Source organism: Manis pentadactyla, chromosome 3, assembly GCF_030020395.1.
Source record: "Manis pentadactyla isolate mManPen7 chromosome 3, mManPen7.hap1, whole genome shotgun sequence".
Lineage (NCBI taxonomy): Eukaryota > Metazoa > Chordata > Mammalia > Pholidota > Manidae > Manis > Manis pentadactyla.
The window spans coordinates 109,313,200-109,338,339 of NC_080021.1; the positions used below are offsets into that span (position 1 = coordinate 109,313,200).

The following is a 25,140-nucleotide window of genomic DNA, read 5'->3' on the forward strand; positions in this document are numbered from 1 at the left end:
CTCCAAAAGTATCTTTAAATTTTGCTTCTCAGTGTCCATGGCCACCACCCTACCCCTCCTAACTTCCTCACACTGGACTTCTTTAATTTCTGCAAGTTTTGCATTTCACAAAACTCCTAAAGCATGATTCCTCGATGGCTTTTTCACACCCTGGTTGAGGCCCTCATCATTTGTTTCCAACTACCCTCCTAGCATGTTCTCCCGACTGGCCATCCACACCATCCATTTGACATCTTGTGGATGGAAAACGCTTTATGGATTATGCTCAGACCTGCCTCAGGTCTTGCTCTTGTTTGACTGCCTCTCTGCCAACTCATGTCCCTACTCTCCAGTACCCACCTGTCCCCACCATTACCCCTTCATGTCGGTTTCCCTAGTATTGGTTGAAAGGACATTTGTTACAGAGCCATGTCATTACATGCACATTTGAACTACTTTCTAAGCTAGATTATACTTCAAAGACAGAAACTATGACTCTCCCTTCTGTGTCCCTTGGGGTATCTAATACAGATCTCTGCAGCCAACTCTACTCAGTCAATGATTATTGATTCAGGGATGATGTCATGGGTTTCATGCATCAACTTAGGTTGCATATATCCCACTGTGGAGATAAAACATTCTCAGACAGGGCCTTTTGAATCAAAACAGCACTCAGGTTGTTGTCTACACAGGTACAATCACAGGAGGAATGCAGAGAAATAGTCACATATTTCTGCCTATCATGAACTAGCCCATGCTTCGATTATTTTGACATTTTAGATAAAAGGATTGGGGAAGAAACATGTGAAAGGGATAAATATGAGATATCTGAAAAACACTTTAGTTCTTGTGTCTATTATGGTTACTGAGAAATAGACCAAAAGTACTCCAAAGAATCAAGAATTGCAAAAATATTTTGCATCATGTGTGCAAATGCCAGCTTTACTCCTGTAGTTATAAGCAAAAAAATGTATTGCAACCTGAAATTTTCCCTTATATTTATGTATATACTGACTTTTCTATGTTAAAGACACTTGAATTGGACCATCAGATTGCTGACTTTTCAAACCATTTTAGTGTTTTTCTGACCCACATTGTTTTATTTCCATTCAGAATGAAATGGTGTGTGCTTAGTAGGGGCAATGTTGTCTGAAAAAGTTTTCGTAAAATCTCCTCTAAAATGCAGGCATCACTAATGAACAAAAGATGACAATGAAAAGCCATTTCAATATTAGATAAATTTATGTAAGAGATCTGCTGAGTCAAATACTTAAATGTCTTAAAATCGAATTGAATTGTTCCTTCTCTTATCTGTATTCCCTTGACTGGGAATCTGAGCAATGGCATACATTTTCATAAGCCTGTCACAGTAACACAGAGCTCCAAAAATCCCACCTTACAGACATAGGTCAGTCCTGTGATAAACCAGTGAAGATGGACACAGCATGTAGAAAAGGAGTTCAAGGAAATGGAAAAATCTTGGTAAAATTCTGGGGAAAAAATACCAGTAGGCTTTTGAAACACAGTTTAATGGAACTGGCTCAAATACTAACATGTATAAGAGTTTCATGGGGCCTTTAAGAATAATACAGATTTCTGGGCCTCCCTCTCAGTGGGACTGGGGCCAGATCCACAAAGCAGCCTTTTTAACATGCTTACCAGGTAACAGCAATGCAAGAAACCACAATTTTGAGGAACCGTGTTGTCTACAGGAAGAACCTCATGTTCCTCTCTCCTCTAAAATCCTGTGATACTATCCTCTCTCAAGGCCTTTGGGCATTTCTGAGGAAAAGAGCTGGACAAGTGGGCAACAGGTTATTTTATGGAGCTAAAGACGGAAAGACAGAAAATCAAGACCTCACTCCTAACAAGCTCTTACTAATATGAGAGTGGCAGCTATGCTGTCCATTTTACACACCTACAACCAATACACAGACACATAACAGATGGAGGGGAGGAGGCTCCAGTGTGGCTGCACAGTCCCTGACTTGTACACATACACACACACACAAACATGCACACTTAGCTCATTGACTCCCCAGCACAAAGCCTAGCGCATGACCTAAAGTAGACATTCACTAAACATTTTTTTAAAAAACAAGTAACTTTCAAGCAGTAGTCACAAGAAATCCATCTAATAAGGTTATCAGGGAGATCCCAGGCTGGCCAAGTAAACCCCAGCAAACTGACCTGAAAAGCTAGTATCACTGACTAGAAAGAAGTAAAAGAATGGAATGTTAAATACACATAAGCAAAGAGGTTTCTACATCATTGTTTTATTTCTTTTTACATATACCCACCATTACATATATACAAATTTATACATATATGTGTGTGTGTGTGTATAATTGGGTATAAATGCACTTTTTTAAATTATTGCAACTTCTTCCCCCTTCATTTGTTTGGCTAACCATGGATAAGCCCCAAAACCAATGTTAAGAACCTAGTACATATTAGTCCATATTTTTCTCCCATCACAGTAATCTTAATCAGACATGTAAATATAAATACAGATATGCACACAGGGCGAATTTTGTAATTTATATACACCTTTCTGTATGTGTATTTCTCACTGGACATACCACATAGACATCCCTACAAGGCATCTGGTATACCCCTACTCCATTCTTTTTAATGGTTGTTTTAATTCTGCATGGATTATCATAATTTATTCTACTATTACCTTACTGAGGGGCTTTCACTGTGTTTCCAGTGTTTTGTCACTACATTCAGTGCTGTCCTAAACATCCTTGTGTGCTGATGGCTTGCTTGTTTCTACAGTAGATTCCCAGAAGTGGAACTGCTAGATCAAAGAGTCCATGTTATTTTTAGGTTTTAATACTGTTGCTAGGTTGCTTTTTTTTAAAGGCAGTAACATTTAACATTTCCAAAACAGTTAATAATTTAACCAAGATAAAATAAAATTTTGCTTAGATGGCAGGGAATGCATAGTCTTTCTGTGACAATCCTCGTCTCTGCTAAACCTCCAAGCTCAGCCAGTTCTCCCTCTCTGTTCCTCCTGTTGGCCAACCGGGCCCTTCCCCCTAAAGATGGAGACTCTGGTGGCCTTTGCTGTTCCATGAACTCCCTGCAATTATATTCTAAAGTTGGCATATTTTTGCTTTCATACTTTTTTCAAAGGAGAAGTTCAATGGCTTTCATCAAACTTCCAAAGGGGTCCATGAACTAAAAAGGGCCAGGAGTCACCACTCTGGAATCTGGAGGATAAAGAGGGTTGGGATATTGCTGATAACATGATTTAATTCTCCCAATGATAACCAAAAATGGGGGGTTTTGTTGGAGAAGCCTTCCGATGTCCATGAAGCAATCAAAAACATTTTTGATTCACTAAAGAAGAAGCAAGCTCTATAAACAGTTTACAAAAGGGCATCAGTGATGGGAGGAAAAAGTGCTATTTCCAAACCCAGCTAAAAGACCATTTCTTCTCCAATGCATAGTTTCCAAGCCATTGGTATGTGATCTAGGTAAAGGGAAAAAGAGTCATTTGGGGCTTCCATTCAAAGAAGGAGTAAACATTTTAGGGAAGAATGAGTGGAGATACCTATATGGGGTACAGGAAAAACAACTGTTTACAGAATGGGGCAAAAGATCTTTTGAGTCCCCAATAAATACCTGTCCATCAGGAGACGTGTCTCCCCAGACTCTCCTTTTCTCCCCACTGCTGTGGCTTCACCCACACACCCTCACCCCAAGGGCAGGCAGTGGCTGACCACAGGAGGTCTTCAGTAAATGTAAATTAACTCAATAAATAATTGAAGCAGCTTTATACAGAATTAAACTGCAGGAAATATGGGTGGATCCTTAAATGAGATTTCTTGACTGGTAAAGGTTTAAAATCAAGAATGCCATGATTTTTCTTGATTTATATTTAATGCCAAGAAAGAATTAGAAAGGCATCTGTCTACCTCTCAAGAAAGCATCTAATTCTTCATTCTCTTAAGAATCCTGATTTTCATGGAATTACCTTCTATTGTTCCTACTGCATTTCATACATTATTACCCTTATCATCAAATGGTGTAATGCAATCCTGACAATTGCTTAGCACGGTTATTAAATAATAAGTGTTAAATTAATAATATCTCTGGCTGCCAGTTTAAAATCTGAAACACAAGACAATGATGAAAAGAGCTATAAAAAAAACATTAACTTAATTAACAAACTACAGCTAGAGTAAGGCCCATCAAAACAGGTAAAGCTTTAATTGTCTCTGCTCATTATGTTATAGAATGACTGCTGTGTCCTCTGGAATAGGTGATATTTTGAAGAAGATCTCATTTACCTCACTTTCAGAAATAAAACAAACTCTGTTACACTTTTTCACTTTAGCTCTTTCTTCAAACATATGGAATGGCTAAAGGACACAGGAACTTCAAGGCTAATTTGCATGATGGGAACTTGGATTTCAGTGGGGCAGCTGTTTCAGGGCCCAGCAGTGAATTAAATCATACTTAACCATTGATAATAAGAGAGCACTTCATTCAGATTTTCTCAGTATCTCAGGTTTTCAAGATTATTTTTTGAACACTGTCTTCCCAAGTTAACTTTATTATATTATTATATGTATGTGTGTATATATGTGTGTGTATGCATATCACATACATATGTATACACATGTGTACAAATATATGCGTATTATATGTGTGTATATTACATACATATAAGCATTTTATATGTATTACATATGCTAATATAAGAGTATATATACATAAGACTTTAAGTGGTGTTCCTATAGAGAATAAGATATTCCAGAATGAGACACCTCAGAGCCTTGGAGATCTCCCAGTTCTAAAGAAACTTTGTAAAGCATATGTTCTCTGTCCAATAGCAGAAATGCAGCTAAGATTTACTTTGGTTTCAATTTTAATGATTTATAAGCATTATACACATTCTAGAGTTAAAGAAAAATCTGCATAATGGCTCTGAGGATTGTTTGTTTAATTAAAAATAAGGTAGGTTGTTTAATTAAAAATAAGGTAGGATCCTCAGTTTCACTATTCTTCACTTCCTCAGTTTAAAAATGTGAAATGTGGTATATTTAGTTGTTTGGCATCTAAGACTACTGTGTCTCAGGAAGCTAACGCTGTGGCTAAACATGCTTTCCCTTAGAAGATACTTGCAGATTATGGACTCCTTTGAAATAAAAACAATTCTGCATAAATAGGAATTCAGAGTGTCAGCTAAAAGGAGCCCAGAACTCCCTACTAGCTAGGATCTAATTTGTGTTACTGTAATTTTTCATTTACCACCATCCTGACCCTTCATTTCACCAAAAATCAAAAGAGATGCAGGGAGAGATGAAGGAGGGAAAGGAAGTTCTAATTGTTCTCCTCAAACACTTTGTAATGGGAAACTCTCCATTGAAAAAGTGCAACCAATATTTTTGGAAGGCCAAGTAGAGATCTTGTTTCAGAACACAACACAATGATTGTTCCAAATGGAAGCCTTTTTAAGTAAGGAAACCAACATAGCCATCTTTCTGCACAGAATTTCTACATTTACCAGGCCCCTGCAGAATTCCAGTGGATGTCCTTCTGAAGTCAGTGGAAGCTATCAGCAAAGTTCTGAGTTAAGGTGAAGTGCTAATTAGGCCAAATAATTTCTGATAAAAGAAAACACAGGTACTTTCTGGGAGCTGAAACATTCAATACACTAATAAGGCTTACTGTGTGCCACTGGCTGCTACCAAGGGGCCTTCTCTGAATCCGATCTTGTGCTACAAATTTGGTTTTGTTACCCGGTTCCATAATGAGCCCATGATTTCAGAGCATCTTCCACTCAAAAATACATTAGTAGAAAATTAGGAGTATTAATTAATTCAGAGTACCAAGAAAGACTCAATCCCCTCATGAATCTAGCCATTTAGTGAAATTGGATTGCTTTAAGTGAGCGATTTTCTGTGAGAAAGAGCAGAGAATGGCTGGACTGAGCAATGCCACATTTTATCACGGGAGACTGGTTGGGTCACAGAATCAACTCAAGGGTGTGGGCAGCAGCAAAATGAATCACTTCTAGAATGGAAAACAGGGTGGTATAAAAGCAAATAGTAGAACTTTAGAGAGAAGAGACCCACTTTTAATATCCAAAAGCTACCACATAATCAAAGTCATTCAAGAAAAAGTTTAAAAATCATAAATCATAAAGAAAGTGAACTAAAATAACTGAATGCATTTCCTAAAAGTATACTGTTATGCAGAGTCATTCTAGTTACTTCTACATAGAAACTCTGAAAAATAGGACTATGGACAAGACTAGTGCTATCAGTAGACAGGTAGTATGAATGTAGAGATTTTTTGTCTTCTTTTGTTCTCTGTTGTTTTTAAACATGTTTAGTGCAAAATTAGACACATCTCCCAGTGGCAAGCTGATATGCCTGTCCCCTTCTCTGATCTACAGCCCTCAGCCAAAACCTGAAACTAGGGAATGAGATTTTAAAGGAATAGCCAAATGAAATGGCAGGTCTGTTATTTTAGCAGAAAAGAAAGAACAATCGTTCTTTCTTTCAAGTTCTTTACTGCTGAGTTGAAGTGTGTTATTGCAGAATGTTTCTCTATCACGATCAAGATCATCACAATGGGAAGGAACTTTAGGGATCATTTAGTAGCACCCACTATCTCATGCCCTGAAAAGGTCAATGGGACCCAAAGTCACATTCAGGGGCACAGGCAGGACTTGAATGAGACATCCTGATGGCTGGTCTAGTTCTCTATTTTACTAAATAAAACAATTCATTTACAATGTATTCAGATACAAAAAATAAATAAAATACTCTGTTTCCTATAGCTGCTCTGCTATTCCTCACACAGAAGTGAGAGGAACTAAATTTAGTCCCATTCATTAAACCAAATCCATTCAATGATTTAAAAAGTCAACTTGGGTAACTTACGATTCCCTCTTGCTCCCTGGGGGCTCCTCTCCATGATGGTGTCTTGGTTCGTGTGAGCAGGAAGGTGACCTCAGAGTGAAGGAAGGGGGACATCTTGGACTCATGACCACACTTCCTCATTGTCTCTAGTTCCTTTGGCCTCAGTGGCATCTCCTTGTCCTCTTGGCCCCCGGGATCCCTGCGAGTGTCCCTTGCTGAGGGCTGTGGCTGGTGACTTCTGGGTGTATTCTCCCCTTGGCTCAGAAAGGGCCTGCTGGCATTGCCACCCTCCTCGCTGAGGTCTTGCCACTGCTTCCCGTCTGTGGAATCTACCCCTACTACAGGGTCAGGATGCCCCTACAGTGGCAGTGCCCGCTTGCTCCCTAGCACGCACCTGGCATTCCTCAGCAAGGCACACCACAATTTCCATCACCTTCCATGCCCCATGCAACACTAAGTGCAGGGAGCAGAACTCAGGTTCTCCCCTGCCCATTACGCCACGGAGGTGCCAGGCTCGCTGCTGAACGGCAGGGAGCTTGGGAGTACATCTTGTGGTAGGGGCCGGGGGGTGGTCTTGCCTGCTTCATGTCTCCCTTCCACCTACCCCCCATGCATGTCTTCCCCACCTTCCCTCTCAGAGCCTCAGCTAGAGAGAGAGGGGAGGTCAGGCTTCAGTCTCTGAATGTTCTTCCTTCTTCCTACAATCTACCATGGCCAGCAGTGGGGACAAGAAATCCCCTTCGTGTGGGCCCTAGTCCCTCCTTCTCAAAGAGGGTTCATAAGAATATGACTTATAAAAGAGAAAGATAAAAAACCCATTGATTTAATATTCTTAAAACATTCTCCTCATCAGGGCTATTATATGCATGACCCCAGAGTCACAAAATTGGTAGTCTATTTATTCAAATGCCTAATTAAAGGACCAGTATCAGATTCTGGCTCAGAGAACAATAACAAACAGCCTACAGCCAGCAGCATGCACACCCCTCCGTGAGCCACAGGAAGGTGGGGATGGGATGCGCGGGCAGGCAGCGAAAGACCTGATGCTGGGCCCCCATGAACACATGGGAAGAACACGGGTTGTTTCAGGGGGCTGAGGAGGAGGAGACTGGGCCACTGTGCTCTGCTGAAAGGCTCTAAAGCCCTGCATGACACAGCAAAACAAAACACCTTGGTTATTTTGCTGTCTGTCACTACTGACATTTTTGTCTCTTACATCATTTTATTGAGAGGTAAAATCGAAAAACAATCTGACTCATGGGAAACGGTGGGGGTTAGCATTAACATCTGCACAGCATGCTATATTCCCTGAAAGAAACGTGCCACATCAAGTGAATTAATATTTCTCCTTTGAAGTCCTTATTCACATTGACCCCATCCTATAAGTGAAACATAATATCTCAGCCTTTTCACTTCCCAAGACCTTGAAAAGAAACATGCTGAAGCTTCTCTCTGTGAACTTTTACCTTGAGATACATGAGAAACTGCTTATTGTGGGGAAATATGAAGTATCACCATAGGATCAGAAAACAGCATCCAATGGTGAAAAATCAAAAGATAGGAACCATAAGCTGCCAAAATTAGGTTCAAAGAAAATGGAGAATTAAAAGGCAAGTAGGATAAGGCTTCTTGTCCAAGATCAGTGGAACAGAAGAACTACCCACAAAAACTAGCTAGAGAGACAGCATTAGCGTTTACAAGTCCGAGGTTGTCAGATGAGATAAGGGATGAGAAGAGGACCCAGCAAAGAGCAAAGATCAGGAAATGGGAAAAAAATAATAGCTATGCATTTAGAAATGGGAGCCATAGCTGGCAGGCTGCTGCAGACGCTCTGAGACCCCAGTATACATCTGCCTGTGGAAAAATGCTCAGGCTTCCAACTTCCTGAAAATATTTTCAACAATTAAAACACACACAATGCTCTCTCTGCAGTTCTTGTTGCAGGTGCAATTTTACCAACTTGTGTTAATTTTGTTTTGCCATCCCCTCCCCCACAAGACTATAAATCCCCTGAGAGTGAGGGCTTCATCTGATTTTTGCTCACTATAGTATCCTCAATATCTAGCCCAGAATTTGGCCTATGACTGGTGCTCAGTGGCAAAAGAAATTTAGTCAAACTGATGACTGGGTGGGGGCCCATGGGTGGGATTGGGAACATACAGAGGATGCTATCCAAACTCTCTCCAATCGCCTTTCACAGTAACTAAAGTTCCCTAGTCAGGGAATGGTTGCTTTGAAGGAAGTTATCTTCAGTGACACACTATGAAAATGCAACTGCCACCTGAAAGGGGACTTGCTTTAGGTAATTATTTAACACCTTATTGGATAGTGATGGGGAAAACCCTCCAGAAAGGAGCCTAGAATGAGGTGGCCCTAGAAAGGGCCCAAGGGCAACCTGGAAGAAGAGGAAGTTCACCACACACACAAACTCCTTGAGCTTCTGCAGGCTTATACTAAACTCATGTTTTCCTTTTCTGCACAAAGATGTTTAACTATCTTGTTCCCTATACAAATTCACGTCACCTTCTCACACTTTAGCACTAGTGTATACCACATTTCCTGTGAGCCATATTTTTATGTCTCCATAGAAACATGGAAGATTAAAAAAGAATCAACAGAGATTACCAAACAAAGACTTGAGGGTTCCAGAATGATTTGTATTCTATCCATAATCATCTTCAATCTTTCAGCTGATCAGTGCTCATAAACTACACACACTCCATTTAAGAACACAGTGAGCCTAAGATCTCTATTATTTTCAGCATGATTGCAAACAGTTAAGCCAATCACATAAACAACTATGTGGGGAAGTAGCTAACATTTCACCTTCTCCAGCAGTACTTTTCAGTATTCTGCCCTGTAGAAGCCCAGGGCGTCCTGAGGGAGCCGCGGAGACCCTGGGGGTGGGAAGATGGGGGGAAAGTGAGAGCACAGTGGTTTCACCATCCCCTGCATCTGCCACAACAACAGCTTTGCTTTGCTCTCTTTTCTTTGGGGACTACCACTCAACATCCCATTTGAAGAACCATTTCCACAGCTGCAAGAAGTCTGCAGACCCCCCAGTCCAGAGCACTCAAAACATCTGCACCTTTCCTTCCAGTAAGAGTATGCTACCCAGCTTGAGGAAGCAAACACTTGCTACAACGTGATAATAAAATGATACAAAAATTTCTCTCATAAGAGGCTTTTCATCTCACATTTTTAGTTTAAGGGGTCCCCAACTTAAAAAGAGTTTGTGTTCCAAAAGTGCCATTTATAAAGGCAGGGCTTTGTAACTCAGGGCTCTCTTTCCTACAGAAATGATTTCATAGGGGTCCCAAGGCAAGCAACGAGAGCTTGATGCCCCACAGGTGAAGTATGATGTGACCAGTCCCACTAGAAGGGAAGTTTTACTTCTGCTCCATGTTGAGTGAGCTATTGTGGGCCAGCGGGGGTGCCGAACCACCATTTCTGCCCTTTCTTTGAAGCTGTTCATCTTGTAATAGGTGCTGAGAAGGAGACTAGTGACCAGGGCAGTGCTTCCTCCCTCTCCCACGCCTTTCTCTCCCGCTCCTGCCAAGTTCCAGGGCGCCCCGCATCTGCCGCTCAGGGGTTGGCCAGGTGGCCACGTGCCAGTGCAAGCTGGAGAATGCCTGTAAGCCACTGCCTACCACCAGCTCTGGAAAACCAGCTCATGGTTTGCTTGTTTATTCTCTAGTATTTTATATCATTTATGATGACAATCTGGCACCTAATATAGATCCCAAAAAAACTTGAGAGGATTTAACATGAAGGCAAAAAAAAAAGAAAATGCTGGTAGTGTTTATAACCCTTTCAAAAAGAAAAAAGAAAGGGGGAAAAGAATAGATAACAATGCATATCTATAAATAACTTCTAGGTTGAACTGAAGATTAATTTTTGTTTTTCCTTCATTTTGGCTCATTTGGTAAGCTAATGAACTGGAAGAAAAGGACAAGCTTTATCCACCAAACAATTCTAAAAGAGGATTTCAGAATTTCAAAACTTTCAGTCATGAATAGATTGGACTCATTTAGCATCATAAATTATCAAAACAAGTAAATAAAATATTAATAGTCAATTTTCCACCAAAACCATTGAATTGTTCAGAATTCTTGATATTAAAATGCTAAGGAAATGCTCTGCCATAGAATCAAATCATTTAATATGCTAAGATTAAATCAATTGTCATTAATGAGTATTATCATTAGGACAGATATCTTTGCATGCTTTTGCAAAAACAGAAATGCTTTTGTAGAAGGATTTTTATCTCTTACCCAGAAAAATAATAATAATAATAGTGAGGAGGAGGAAAAGGATCTTCCTATGTGTGGCTTTTGCACTTCATGCAAAATTCTACCTTTGCATTTACTGCCCCATCACCTCATATTGCAATTATTTGCCTATAGGTCTCCCTTGTAGGTGCTGAATAAATGAGTACCTATTTGATACTTGCAGCCACCCTCAAGACAGGTAGACAAGATGGGATAGACTGTCTTGCTTAACATAAGCACAAAGAATCAGAGTGGCTGACTTGAGGTCCCACACAATGAATACATACCAGGTAACAGTGTGGACACTGGGGGCTCACAGATCTAGGTTCTGTCCCAATTTCAGCTCTTTACTAAGTTTGCAAGCACATGGTATCTGAAGTCTCTAAAGATTGAGTGCTTCATCTACACAGGGATAATAATAAATATTATGAACCCTGTCTCATAAGACTATTTGAGATAAAGTGAAATAACACATGTAAAATCATATGTCCAAAAAATAACAAGATTGACAATGATGACAATATCTTTATATATCCAATGCCAAGCACAATGCGTTGTGCGTAGGACCCAGTTAATATATTTCTTGAATTGAATTGAATTTCCCCACCCTGTCTGTCTGATGAAGTCCTACATTTTCTTTCCAGAGAGGACATTTGAGCAAAACCTTAAAGAAAATCTGATGCCTTCACCTAACCCCTGCTTGGGGACCGTGCAGAGCTGTGCGATTCCTCCATAAGCTCTTCTATCACTGTGTACGCTGCCTTCTGAGATTGCAGGTTGCTACATGAGGGAGAATAAAATCAGCCTTTTGTAAGCAGGGAACTCCTTTCTTTCTTTGCATTTCCAGAGTCAGGATGTGGTAGGTAAACTATAAATGCTTGTTCCTGGACCAAGCTGAAGGCACCTATAACCATCGACTGAACCCAAAGAGAGCAGTACGCCTTCCAAAGGAAGGAGACCCATGTTTTCCTCAGATTGCTTCTCAGCCTCCACGGCTGCACCCAAATCCCACCTCCAGCATCAACCTACACTCATCTCTCCCTTTCTGAGTCCTTATCAAAAAATCAGAGTCATTCTGGGGGTGCATTAGTCCTGTTTCCTCAGGCACCCTAGGAGCTGTGCAACAGAGGATTAAGTAATCATGAACTCTTTTGCATAGAACAAGGACATGTAATAGGCAGAAACAAACATTTGATTGCTTGGTCTCATTCTGTTTTCCAGTGTGCTCCAAGTACTCCTCCAGAATTATCTAATTAATCCCCAGTCACTGAGAAGAAAGGCATATTGGATCTGCACAAACTGGAGCCAAGTCCTGGCACCCTCCATGGTGTGAACGAGCGAGGGGTGTTCTCGCCGGCTCCACAACTGCCTCTCTTTGGCCAGGACTCAATTTTTTGAACTAATGGCTTAGCACACAAAAAATTAACATTTTACGTAAACCAAAAACTAACTGCCAACTGAGTCTTTATGGCATTTTTAACCTACAGCAGACTCTACCTTGAGTTGTATTTCCTCTAATTAAATGGGCTGAGAGATAGTCCCATGTCTGCCAGAAAGAGAGGGACCACAACATCCCCTGTGATCAGATAAACCTGCAGAGAAATAATTAGACCCAGTTCAACTGAGAGCTGACTACTTTCATTAAGAACAGCCACGACTGACATTTTCAAAGAGAATTAGCTGGAAGCTGCATTCCTTCACAAATTCTGCTTTTCTCCTTTTTTCATATCATGGATTTCCAGGGACCATAATAATAATAACTTCCACAGTCACATAATCTTTTTTTAGCTTTTCAAAATGCTTTCACACCTAACTACCTATCTGATACTTGCAGCCACCCTCAAGACAGGTAAGACAAGATGGGACAGATGGTCTCGCTTCACATAAGCACAAAGAATCAGAGTGGCTAGCTCGAGGTCCCACCCAGTGAACAGCAGAGAAGAGACCATGACCCAGCCTCCCCTCCCACTCTTCAGTGTTGTTTTATTACACCAGCAACCCAGGGGCTGCAATGTGGTTGTCCAGCATCTTCCTACACCATGGCAGGAAACACATCCTCTATGAAAGAGAGCGCCCTGGGCGTCCCTGCAGAAAAACAGTGCCATTCAAATCCCTAGCCTTAACCAGTGTGCCTCACCATATTGAAGGCAAGTTTCCATCCAAAATGGTTGACTGGGAGCCAACTGTGGTGTTCTAATCTTTGTTCATGCTGTCAGTGTGACATATGAAAGAAATATGAATTAAGTGACAGGATGAAAACAAAGCTAGTGGCTGGTGTGAGATACACAGACGGGGTGTTAGCCCCACATGCACTGCCATCGGGTCAAGTTAACACCTCTTTCTTCCCCTACATATGAAGTGTGGAAAAGCTATTTATAAAATGTTTTTAAATATTTAGGACCAAATAAATCAATATTGTTGGGAAACACTTACTCGGACCAGAACTCATTTACTTGCCCCAGTCCCATGTAAATAAAGAACCGAGAATGCCAGGACCATCCAAGACAAGGAAGAGAACAGATGTTCAGCACATCGCCCGGATGCCCACCTAGGCCTGCCTTTAGTCTCCACACTGGCCAGCAACCCGGCACAAATAGTAGTACAATAACAACACCTCAGAAGGGCGGCCTTACACGTAATATTTAGTACCAAGATAACAAAAATAGGCCTTGCAGAAATTACCTGACTCTGCAATTCACTTTGCTGCTTCAAGCGAAGATTTTCAGGTGTATCTGCCACAGTAGTGAAGGACTGCTTTGGGTAGTGTCTGTGGAGAAATTTTTTGAAAGAACATAGTCAAAATACTGTGCTACAAAGCAATGCTTTAACGCCAATCGTTTTATCTTTCTCTTCTATCACAATGCAACAGGGGTCTCCCTCTTGGTTAAGGCCATCTGTCTGCTGTTACTCTGGACTCCACCCCCTCCTCCTCATGACATTCCATCATCTAGGGGGCCCCACTATCTTCTGAAATTCCAACCTCAGCCTCCCTCCTCCATTAGCTGCATGCCGTCAGCATCCAAGCACACTCAAGCCTCTCCCAACTATTCTATCCCTCCTTCCCCCCACCCACTCTTCAAGCATGTGGGGCTGGAATCTGTTCTCTCCCACAGCCACACTTCCTTACAAAGAGGGCTTAACTCACTGTCCCTGCTCATTTCCTCACCAACTCTTTCCTCAACACTATGCATTCTGGCTTCCCTCCTGTTTCCATAAATTTCTCTGGTCAAAGTTATAATGACTTCCTGTGGACACATCCAAAAGACAGCTTTCTGTCTTCCTCTTGTTTATCATCTCTCCATCTTGAAATGTCCTCTTTCTTGGATTCTGCATTGCCACATACCCCCACCTGGCTTCTCTCCCTCTTGGTGCTCCAAAGAATCCTTTACCCCACTTCCATCTCCGATGGGCCCCCTTCCATCTGCCCATCCCCCTTCAGAATTCCAACATTGGCTTTCTTCTCAGCCCGTATCTGGAAGATCACCTGGGTGATCTCACTAATCCTCACAGTTCTGGGTACCTTCTATACATATATGTTGATTACTTTCAAATCTCTCTAGCCCAGAGTTCTCTCCTGGATTTCAGATCCATTGGCATTTCCACTTGTGTATATCCCACACCCACCATAAACTCAACCCGCCTGAAACGCAACTGTCCAGCATTCCACACCATCCCCAAAGCAAGTTCCTCCTCCTGTATTCTCTCTTTCATTTATTAGTGCCCAGTTTCCCAAGCCAGAAACTGGGGAGTAATCTGGACTCCTCACACACCCAAGTGATCAATCACCATGTCTATTGATTCTTTCTCCTAAATATGCCTCAGTTATATTTACATCTCTCCATCTCCACTACATTTTTCATTATAGGCCTCATTTATCTTTCAGGTAACCACAACACTAGCCAGTCTTGCTCTTCCAATCTGAATTGCCAGAACAATGCTCTAAAATGCCAATCTGATCACATAACTCCTCTGAGTAACACCGCTCAACAGCTTCCCATTCATCTGAGAACAAAGCCCAGCCTCCTGTCTCCTAAGGCCCCCATGGTCAGCCTTCTGCTGGGGCACAGCCTTCTTCTACCATTTACACTCAATTAAAAATTAGACAGAATTTTTAAGTAGACATAATTTCAAAGTTAACATAACTTTCTAGTTAGACAACATCCTGAGATGGAAAAGTGAACTTTGGTGGAGAGCGTACAGTTTGCAGCTGCTTCTCTCTCTGCACATGAATGTCCCCCACAGCGGGCAAAAATAATTTCTATTTGGATGCTCACAAAACTTCACTTGACACTGATACTTCTTGATTTGAAGCATCATTTCCTGAAAATAATCCCATTATTCTCACCATCTGACTTTACAACAAGAAAAGATGATAGATTTGAACTTTTAAAGTACATGCATATACATAAAACACCTCTTTTATATGTCTGATATTGGCATCCCATACAAGTTCTATGTGGTACAAGGGTTACATCAAAAAGAACAAACTGAAAAGTTTCTGTTTTTAATTTTTTTAGAAGATGTACTCTGCTAACCTCATGACCAAATCAGCGGACTTACTAACATGCTGTGCAACTTGATGATACCATAACAGACAGCAATGATTCATTTTGCACTTTTTCCAAAATCCTTTCCAACAAGTTCAAGATTTTGTAATAGTGGATTTATCTAAATATATAACATAACTTTGTCTAAAGACACATAACAGGAAGAAAATTATCCAAAATCTAGATCTAGGAGAAAAACTTCAATTTAGTATTACTAATCAAGTAATAAATGCTGAGGGAAAGAAGGAATCCCATGGGAACCGAGTAGGGATCATGAGTACTACAACAGGTTTAAAACCTGGGGCTTTGGAGATCCAAATTCTCTTCAGAGCTAGCAAAATTCAAGAGAAATCCTTGAAAAAAACTGCCTGACAGCCAAGAGTGGGGCCAGGTCATGAGCTGGAACCGTAAGACTCAGAAGAAGTGTGTTCATTATGGCCAGGGCAGCACACATGCGTTACGATAAAAATGATCATTTACAATATCTGAAGAAGCAGGATCATTCTGCCAAACTTGATGCACCGGAAAATCCTAGATCTCTCACCATCGTGTCCATGTAGTGACAGCCAAGCTAATCCAACAATGTCCCACTCTGCAGGCACAGCCACAACTCTCACCAGCCCACCACCCACCTACCAGAGAAAAAAGAGGATACTCAGACACAGAAACAAACTGAGAGGCCAGGGTAAGAACAGAGAAGCAAAGCACTTTAAAATGAACTGATGGGGCTGTACAGTTCTTTCTAGCTCTACCTAAATACTGCATTTAAGTGGTTTGAGAAGGTCTTTCTAAAATAAATGTCTTGAATAGCTTAAGGAAAGTAGATTGCTTCACCAGGCCTAGAGGAGGAATGATATTTTTTATTTGTCCATATCTGGGGCCAGAATGGAGGACAGAAGGCCTGGTGGCACGAGGATATGGATGTTCCAAGAGAACTAGGAAAAAGCATTTTAAAAAAATATGAAAGAAAAGGTGAATGAGTTGGTACATTAATACATTTCCTAGGAAATAAAACACAACTATGGAAATATGACATGCAACACATTGGGAGCCGGTGGGAAGATCTGAAGAATATCATGGGATGTTCAAGCATCATAAATACAAGTCTCTCAGCTGGAACACATAGGGATTGGATTAGGTGTATGTATCAAGAGTAGGATGACAGTTGAAACAAATCCAGATTTCAAGGATATGCTATATTCCAAAGAAAAAGAGAAAGAATCACAATAACAACAGAAGACTACATCTGAAACAACAACGGTAAGGCTCAGAAAGAAGACTTCCAGTTTTTTAGCACTATGAGATTCAGTTGATAAGAATACAGAAAAAGTCATATGCAAACCGGCAGACTAGAGCTAGTCACAGGGAGGAAAGAATATGAGCCAATGCCGATCTCCACAGACACAATTAGAGGGAAGACCACTAACAGGAAATGTGAGAATCCAGGACCTCACTTTCTATCCAGAGCCCAGTGGTCTGGAGCCAAACTCCCTGAGTTTGGACCTGGCCTTTCCACCTACTAGCTGTGTGCCTTTGGCCAGGTTTCTTAACCTCTCTGGTGTCAATTTCCTCATTTGAAAAATCAACAGGATGGTAGCACTTCTTAAGCTTGTTGTAAAATGAACACCTGTAGAGCATTTCAACTAATGTCTGGCTCAGAGTAAGCACTCTATAAAATATATACTATTAATAACAACAATATTATCATTCCTAGTCCTATGAGTACCACAACTGCTACTTTCTCTTCACTCTACTGTAAAGTGACAACCTTTGTGCTTCACTGCTTTCATCTACATAATGAGGTTGAAATACTCCTGGCTCTCTCATGAGGCTGTGGCTAAAACCACATGAAAGACCTTTATAAATGGAAAAATCCTGTAAATATCAGATATTAGTAAAGCACTTAGACATATAAAGCTCTTTATGAATTTATCTGCTATAAATCCTGTGTTAATACCATGGTTCTCAACCACTGTTCCCAGGGCATATTTGGCAAAAGGCAATGTCTGGAAACATAGTTGGTTGCCGAACAGGGGCAGGTGGTGGGGAGGTGGGTGCTACTGGCCTTTAGTGGGCAGAGGCCAGCAATACTGCTCAACACACTAGGATGCCCAGAACAGCCCCCCACACCCAGCCCAACAAAGGTCATCTTGTCCAAAATGTCAGTACTGCCGAGGTTAAAAAACACTGAATAATAGATATAAATCTCTGGCATCACAGGAGCCTGCTAATTTTGAAACTGCTAGCTCTTTCTAACCATCTCTAATCTTTGTTTCCATTGTCATCTACCAGGCAAACCTCAATAGTCCACTGTCTCCCCCTAATCCTTCGCCCCACTGCAGGTCAATTACTCTGGTCTGAGTCTTCTCACTCATGAGCTCTTAATTCTTCCCTATCCCACGTTTTGTTTACCTGGCCACTGTTACAGTTCGACCCAAACTAGAAAATGGGAGAGCAGGACTCAGATGTCAGAAGAATCTATTATAACATTATTTCCTTACGGGCCCTGTCCAGAAAAGAGTCAATGTAGCAGGCCTGAATGCTGCATTTGAAAGCTTACAAGGCTAGTGTCTAAGAACTTGAACTTTGCCTAAGAACACCACAATTAACTGGGCAGACTGTGCCTAAGCTGTCTGTACAAACAATATGGTTTATGCTGAGCGTTTGCTCTCCTTCTGGGAGGCTGGAATTTGGGTACCTGCCAGGTACCATGTGCCTCTGTAGACAACCCCCAGTAAAAACCCTGAGTCTCTAATGAGCTTTATTGGTTAGTAACAGTTGACAGACACATGTTGTCACAATTCGTTGCTGGGGGATTCATCCTACTTAACCCTTCCAGTAGAAGATTGTGTAAGTTTGTTCTTGGCGCCCTGTAGAGCCTGCACCATGCACCCTTTCCCTTTGCTGATTTTGCTTTTTATCCTTTTGCTATAATAAATCATAGCTGTGAGTACAAATCTGTGTTGAGTGCTGGGAGACCTTCAAGAGAATCATCAAACCTGGGGGTGGTCCTGGGGACCACCAACACAGGCTCCTGTGCACTAACAATGTATCATTCATGAAAGAAGTGTATTAACATTTTTAATATACTACCTGCTTTGACTCACAGACTCCAAGAAGGGACTAGCAGTTACCAAAGGGGAGGGGTGTGGGAGGGTGGGTAAGGAGGGAGGGAGAAAGGGATTAAGGGGTGTTATGATTGGTCACATGGTGTGGGGGGGCTCACGGGGAAGACAGTGTAGCACAGAGAAGACAAGTAGTGACTCTGTGGCATCTTACTACACTGATGGACAGTGACTGCATTGGGGTACGGGGGAGACTGATAATATGGGTAAATGTAGTAACCACAATGTTTTTCATGTGAAACCTTCATAAAAGTGTGTATCAATGAAAACTTAATAAAAATATATATATATACATTTACTACCTGCTTTAAGAAAATGCAACTTCATCATCTCTTAAGAACATTTAAAAGGCAAAAGTCCTGACCTCACATTGTTAAACTGGCTTTTTAGCTCTGCCATTCTGAGTGAGGTTGAGGACCCAGTGGCTTTGCTTCAGATCATCTTTCCATGCTCTGATTTTAACCAAGGAACCAATTTTATCCAAGGGCCAAGATCATAACTGTATAGGATGGTGGGGAGATGATAGAAGGTTTAAACATAATTTTGAGTATTTCTCCCACATCTGAACAACTCCATTTTGTCGCAATAATGATTGTTTCATATCATTCCAAATTGTCTTTAATAAAGAATGAAAATAAAATATTTTTAAAGAAATAGACCCTGAGAGAGAATACAACCACCAAATCTTTTGTGAAGCTACTTATAAAGGATGCACTTCAGCAAGAAAGAAAACAATTCCAGGACAAGCTAAAATGCAAAAAGGAATGGTAAGCAGATGAAATGGTAATTACTCATGTGCACACATGTACACACACTCAAATAGACATACACACACTGTGTGGAATGATAACAATGTCTATCATCTGGAGTCTTTTTTAAAGACAAGGTTACAATATTGGACAAGAATATGACAAAGTAGTATCAGAATTTTAAAAAACCTAGGGTCTCTCTATTCTTCATAAGAAAAGTTAAGATATTATCGACTTTTAGATGGTGCTTAAATAACTGTGAAAAAACTTTAAGGGCAACAACAAAAAATGGAAATACAGCATGTAAATTTAAATCCTACAGAAGGAAAAAATCAAATTTTTGGTACTTTCCAAAACTCTTAACTCAAAACGAGAAAGGAAAGGAATAGAAAGAGAAGCCTAAAATAACCAAACAGAAATTTAACAGTGGGGAGAAAATTCAATAATCACAAAATGTAAATGGGTTAAATTTGCCTGCTAAGGGACCAATATAGTCATATTTGTAACTCCACTACAATAAAATATTTATATTAATATGAAACAAAAGACACTTAAAAATGAAAGTGCCATTAAGCATAGAGATATTACACAGTGTGATAAAGGTTCGATGGGCCCAAAAAGAAAGTATCATCTCAAATGTAAATGTACCTAATATTCATCTCAAAAAATTATAAATATATGTGTCCATATGTATATTTAGAGAGAAAGAGGTGGGCAGGGAGGGGAAGAACAAGCACCTGTGTGTACACAGTTATGCAAAATTGATATGGAGCAACTGGCATATCCACCAACATGGTGAGAGATTTCAACAACCCTCTCCCAATTATTGTTAGGTCAAGCATGCAGACACAAATCAGTAAATATATGATATATGTGAAATATGGAATTTGTGATAATACTACTAAAATGTCTCCTGGGATGGGAGTTATATAACGAGGCATATGAATGACCAAAATATGTATTTCTCAGGTACATTCGGTCTTCATCCACAGTTCCTGAAAACAATTTAGTCAATCATGACTATGCAATGAAGCCCTCACAGACCTCTGAGAAGAGCTTATGCTCTGCAGGATCCTGCTTCTCAGTAGGGGAGAGCTTCTATGCTTAGGGTACCAGAACACCTCCATGTGTCACCGAGCCAGGCCCCAGGGTCCACGAGGAGAGAAGCTCCTTTATTGGGGACCTTGCCCTGTGTCTCTCTTCATCTGGTTGTTAGCTTGTATCCTTTATTAAACTGGTAAATGCAAGTGTTTTCCTGAGTTCAGTGAGCTGCTCTAGCAAATTAATCAAACTTAAGGGGGAGGTTGTGGGAACCTCCAATCTGTAGCCACTAGGTCAGAAGCACAGGTAACAGCCTGGGGCTTGCAACGGGAACCCAAATGGAGTTATACTACTATTACTGCTGTGTATGATATTGTTATTGTTTTATTTATTTGTTTGTTTGTTTGTTTGTTTGTTTGTAGGAAAAGATGACACCATCTCATCTGGTGTCAGAGGAATGGGAAACAGGAAAAAGCAGGTTCCCAGAGTGTGCCCTGTTGGATGAACCAAAGAGTAAAAGGAAAGAAAGGCTCTCTCTGCTGTGACACTGACTCTTGATACACGGATTCCTACTCGGCCTGATGGAGCTTCCCTGAGATGTCTGTATGCAATCCAGATGTGGCTAGAAAAGGTAACAGCATAAAAGTGGGGGTGGAGTGACAGCATAAAGAGAAAGAAAGACAGTAATTCATCAACTATCACACACGCCCTATCAGCTACCCACATTCAGGAAGAAAAGCGTTGAGCAGGAAGGGCCCACAGAGCCTCATGCTCCACACAGAACAGTTTCTGATGGTAAAGGAGCAATCAGAGGGCATGGGCACCAGGCCTACCTGTGATGGCTGAACCAAACCACACTCTCTCATGAAGAGCTGGGGGCCCCTGAGAATGGGGAAGACAGAGCAGCCTCAGGCAGACGGATGAGCTGGTACATTTACAGCTAAGTTGCGCTGTGTTCCCCAAAAAACTAAAATGTTAACAGATTTGTTTAAGGAAGACCTCCTCCAGTGCCTAGAAAATCTGAACTAAGGCCAGCTCAGGCTGCATGGCAGGAATGGGGAACAGCCTCACAGTGTCCTCTGCAAATGCTTCTGCTGCCTGAGCACACTTTGCCAGACACGTCAGGGAGTTTTTCCTACAACTTTCACTCCCACCCGGAGCCCAAGTTCCAGCAGGTCTGAATGCCCAAAAGCCAAGCACTGGGTTTTCTTCACTAGATTCTCCAACATGCACTCATGTTCCCAGTCCTCATTTCTTATTTCATTCTCAGAAAGAATATCTTAAAACTCACATTCACTGTATTGGAAAGATTTTGTTAGTTTAAGAGCCATAAAGGAAAAAGACATATATGAGAGAAGGAGAAAACCCAGGAGTTTTTTCCCTTGGATACAACTTCCTAGGAAATTTTGTAATTATTAATAATGTGCAAAAATAATCCAAAAATTTGGTTTTCTTTTCAGGTGTATAAAATTGTATAAATTAAGAGATTCTTATATTAAATGTTTTAAGACTCAGATGATAATATCAGTAAGTGATCAATTCTACATTATTTCTTCTGAAATTCCAGACTGAGTACTGCTGGAGGAATCACTATTTAATGGGTAAAGGCATTTTTAAATATGTTTTTTACATGCTGGGGTCAAACTGGTATTTTCCACCTATTAGAACCCCTTAAGCAAAATGTGTTGGTGTACCATTAGCACCATTCAACTATTCACTGTGCACATCAGCCAAACATATCCAGTTCTACTCCTGACATTCTTCAGGATCTTCAGGCTTAAATGCATCTTGCTGTGTCATTGATGTGATGTCTATTCATGAGTTTCCTTCCCAGCCATTATCTTGTTCTTAATTCTACTACTAATCTTCTTCCCTGTAGCACCTCTATAAACAACTCACACATAATGTCACTGGTTGCAAACATCACTTTTATGATAAAAAATAAAAAAGGTAGTGAATTAGAGCAAGTAAATGGGGAATGCTCTTCAGAAAGAAGGCTTATGAGAGCTCCTGGTAGATCACATAAAAGCGAAAAATGGATTATGATAATGTAGGCCTCTCGTACATGAAATACAAGCCCCAGTTGAAAGGAGGTACAGACTGTAAACCCCCGGCCCTCTAAAGGGCAGTCAATAAACTGTCTGACAATTTACCAAATTCTCTTTCTGGTGGTAAGGGTCAAACAACTTGCCACCTTCTGACTTACTTCCTCAGCAGGACTCCATTGTAACTTCTATGGTGTGTTTACAAAAGCAGGCATTATCAAAGGGATTACACGGTAAACCTGACCTACACACTGTGAGGTGCTTATCAGCTGTCGGAACATGTCGCCTAGATTTTGAGTTACAGTGTAAGAGTGAGAAATTAATACCCACACACATACACTTAGATATTATTTAAGTAAAACATGAGATAGTGGAGCAGAGTCAATTCCATATGCTTCTACTGATACTGACCTGGGCCTGGCTGGGAATGTACAAACAGGGAAGTGCATGTGGCTGAGCAGCTCTCTGATTTGTGCCCAGGAACATGAAATGGCCCTGGTAATTATAGCCAAGAGGAATACATGGAGACTGGGGACATTAGTGTCTTAGACATTATTACAGTCTGAAAAATGCTAAAAACGTTTACAGGAAAACAAAATGTTAGAAACATAAGAATGATCACATTACGTTCCTTTGCTAAAAAATATAGTACTTCGAGTTAATGCTCAGTATCAATAAAATAATTAAAGCCTAAAAAAGGGGGGAAAAGCATAAAATAATTCTTTGTTTAAGAAAATATCTACACAAACTTAAAAATATAATATTACACCCAGCTGGGTATTTCTGTAAAAATGCTATAGTCTCACAGATAAACATATGGCCAAAAAACAAGTAATAAATTGTGGGAAACTAATAATAAAGAAAAAGAAGCACCACCACTGGTGGAAAGGTCTATACTTAGCCCGGGCACTGCTTCCCACCTCAGGGCAGAATCACTAGTCACACCACTCTTCCTGGTGGTTATAATTGCACCATTAACCTTCCTTGTAGCACTTCCATAAACAACTCCATATAATCTTCTCCATTTACTCCCTGTACACAGCATATTCCACTGGCAGGAGAGGTGTTTACCTCAGGTAGATACCTTGGCCTGTCTCTAAACAAAGTGAGTGATCAGCCTGTAGACAAATCCCTTCTTGAGGCCGGAGATGAGGAGGGTAGGCCTTGAGGGGACGTGTGGACCTACCCATCAGACTCAGGGATGGCAGGGGACAAATAAAATATTCTAAAGCACTCAACCCACAGAGTACAGCCCTCCTCACTTTTTTGTTTGCTTATTCCAGGAACTTGAGGGGTTCTCCACTTTTGCTGGTCCCATGAGTGCACCTTCAGGAAGCTGGCCTGCTGACCCCCCTGGCCATGCACAGCACCTGCAGAATGCCACAGTCGGCACTCCCCGGCTAAGGCAGGCCCTGCTGGACTATCCAACCCTCCCATGGCAGCGGATATCAAAGGACAAAAATGTGAGTGTGGGAGAGTGTGTGTGCACACGAGAAAACACAGCTAACTCTAGGGGAGACAATTCATGCACAAAAACCCTGAAAGTCATTTGAGAGGATATTAAGTCCCATTACACCGAATAGTACATAGTCAAGTTACATCAACAAAGAACAATTTGCTAAGGATAAAAGGAAAATCAAAAACACTAGGGTTACAAGAAAATTCAAAAATATAAATATATGTGAAATTAGAGGTTCACATGAGCTGAGGGTGGAAGTGAGTCGACTGAAAAAGAGGCAACAGGAGAGAATTTGGGGATGATGGAAGGTCTGCATATTTTGACCACGATGGTTGTCACCCAACTACATACGTCTGTCACAACATAATGGACCATACTCCAAAAACAGTAAGTTTTACTCTATGCAAAATTTTATAAGTGAATTTTAAAATAGATGGTCATTGAAATAAAGTAGCCAATGGAGAGATGGAATAACAAGATAAATGAGCAAACTAGTTATCTTCAAGATAAACTGGGAAAAACTCCCATAATGAAGAGCAAAAAATTAAAGAGGCAACATAATCTGTAAACAAATCCATTTAACAGGAGGTTCAGAAACAAGAAAGGGTAAATGAACAACCACTGCACCATCAGCTGGAAAGGACAAACTGTATATCCAGTGAAACAATCCTTATCAAACGTACTGTGGTGAGATTTCAGAGTCTAAAAATAAAGTGAATCTGAAGAAGGGTTCCTGAGAGAGAAAAAGAAATTTGCCTATGAAGTTATGGTATCGATAATTTTCTCTTTAGAAATGCCTTTGAAATTTTCAGGGGAAACCATTTCCACTGCATCAATGTCCTGACACAGTAATGGGTGCAACACTCATCTTGAAGAGCACAGACCTGACAGAAGCAAAGCAAGAAAAACTAAACAGATAACCATACAAAACGTGAGCATCCCTGAACCTTGACATGTGGGGGCTCTATTGACTGGCATCCTAATCTTACAAATTTAGGATTATGTGGCTGGAGAATATTTTTGAAATACCAACTGGTTTT

General features: G+C 40.8%; 1 protein-coding gene across 2 annotated transcripts in view; it reads right to left on the reverse strand.

Annotated features, from left to right (window-relative positions):
- Nucleotides 1-25,140, reverse strand: part of NEBL (nebulette) — a 330,843-nt gene that overhangs the window by 192,333 nt on the left and 113,370 nt on the right. For both annotated transcript variants that reach the window (XM_036880945.2, XM_036880946.2), the window contains exon 3: nt 13,817-13,901. In XM_036880945.2, the coding sequence (XP_036736840.1) occupies nt 13,817-13,901 (85 nt within the window). The remainder of the gene's footprint in view (nt 1-13,816; nt 13,902-25,140) is intronic.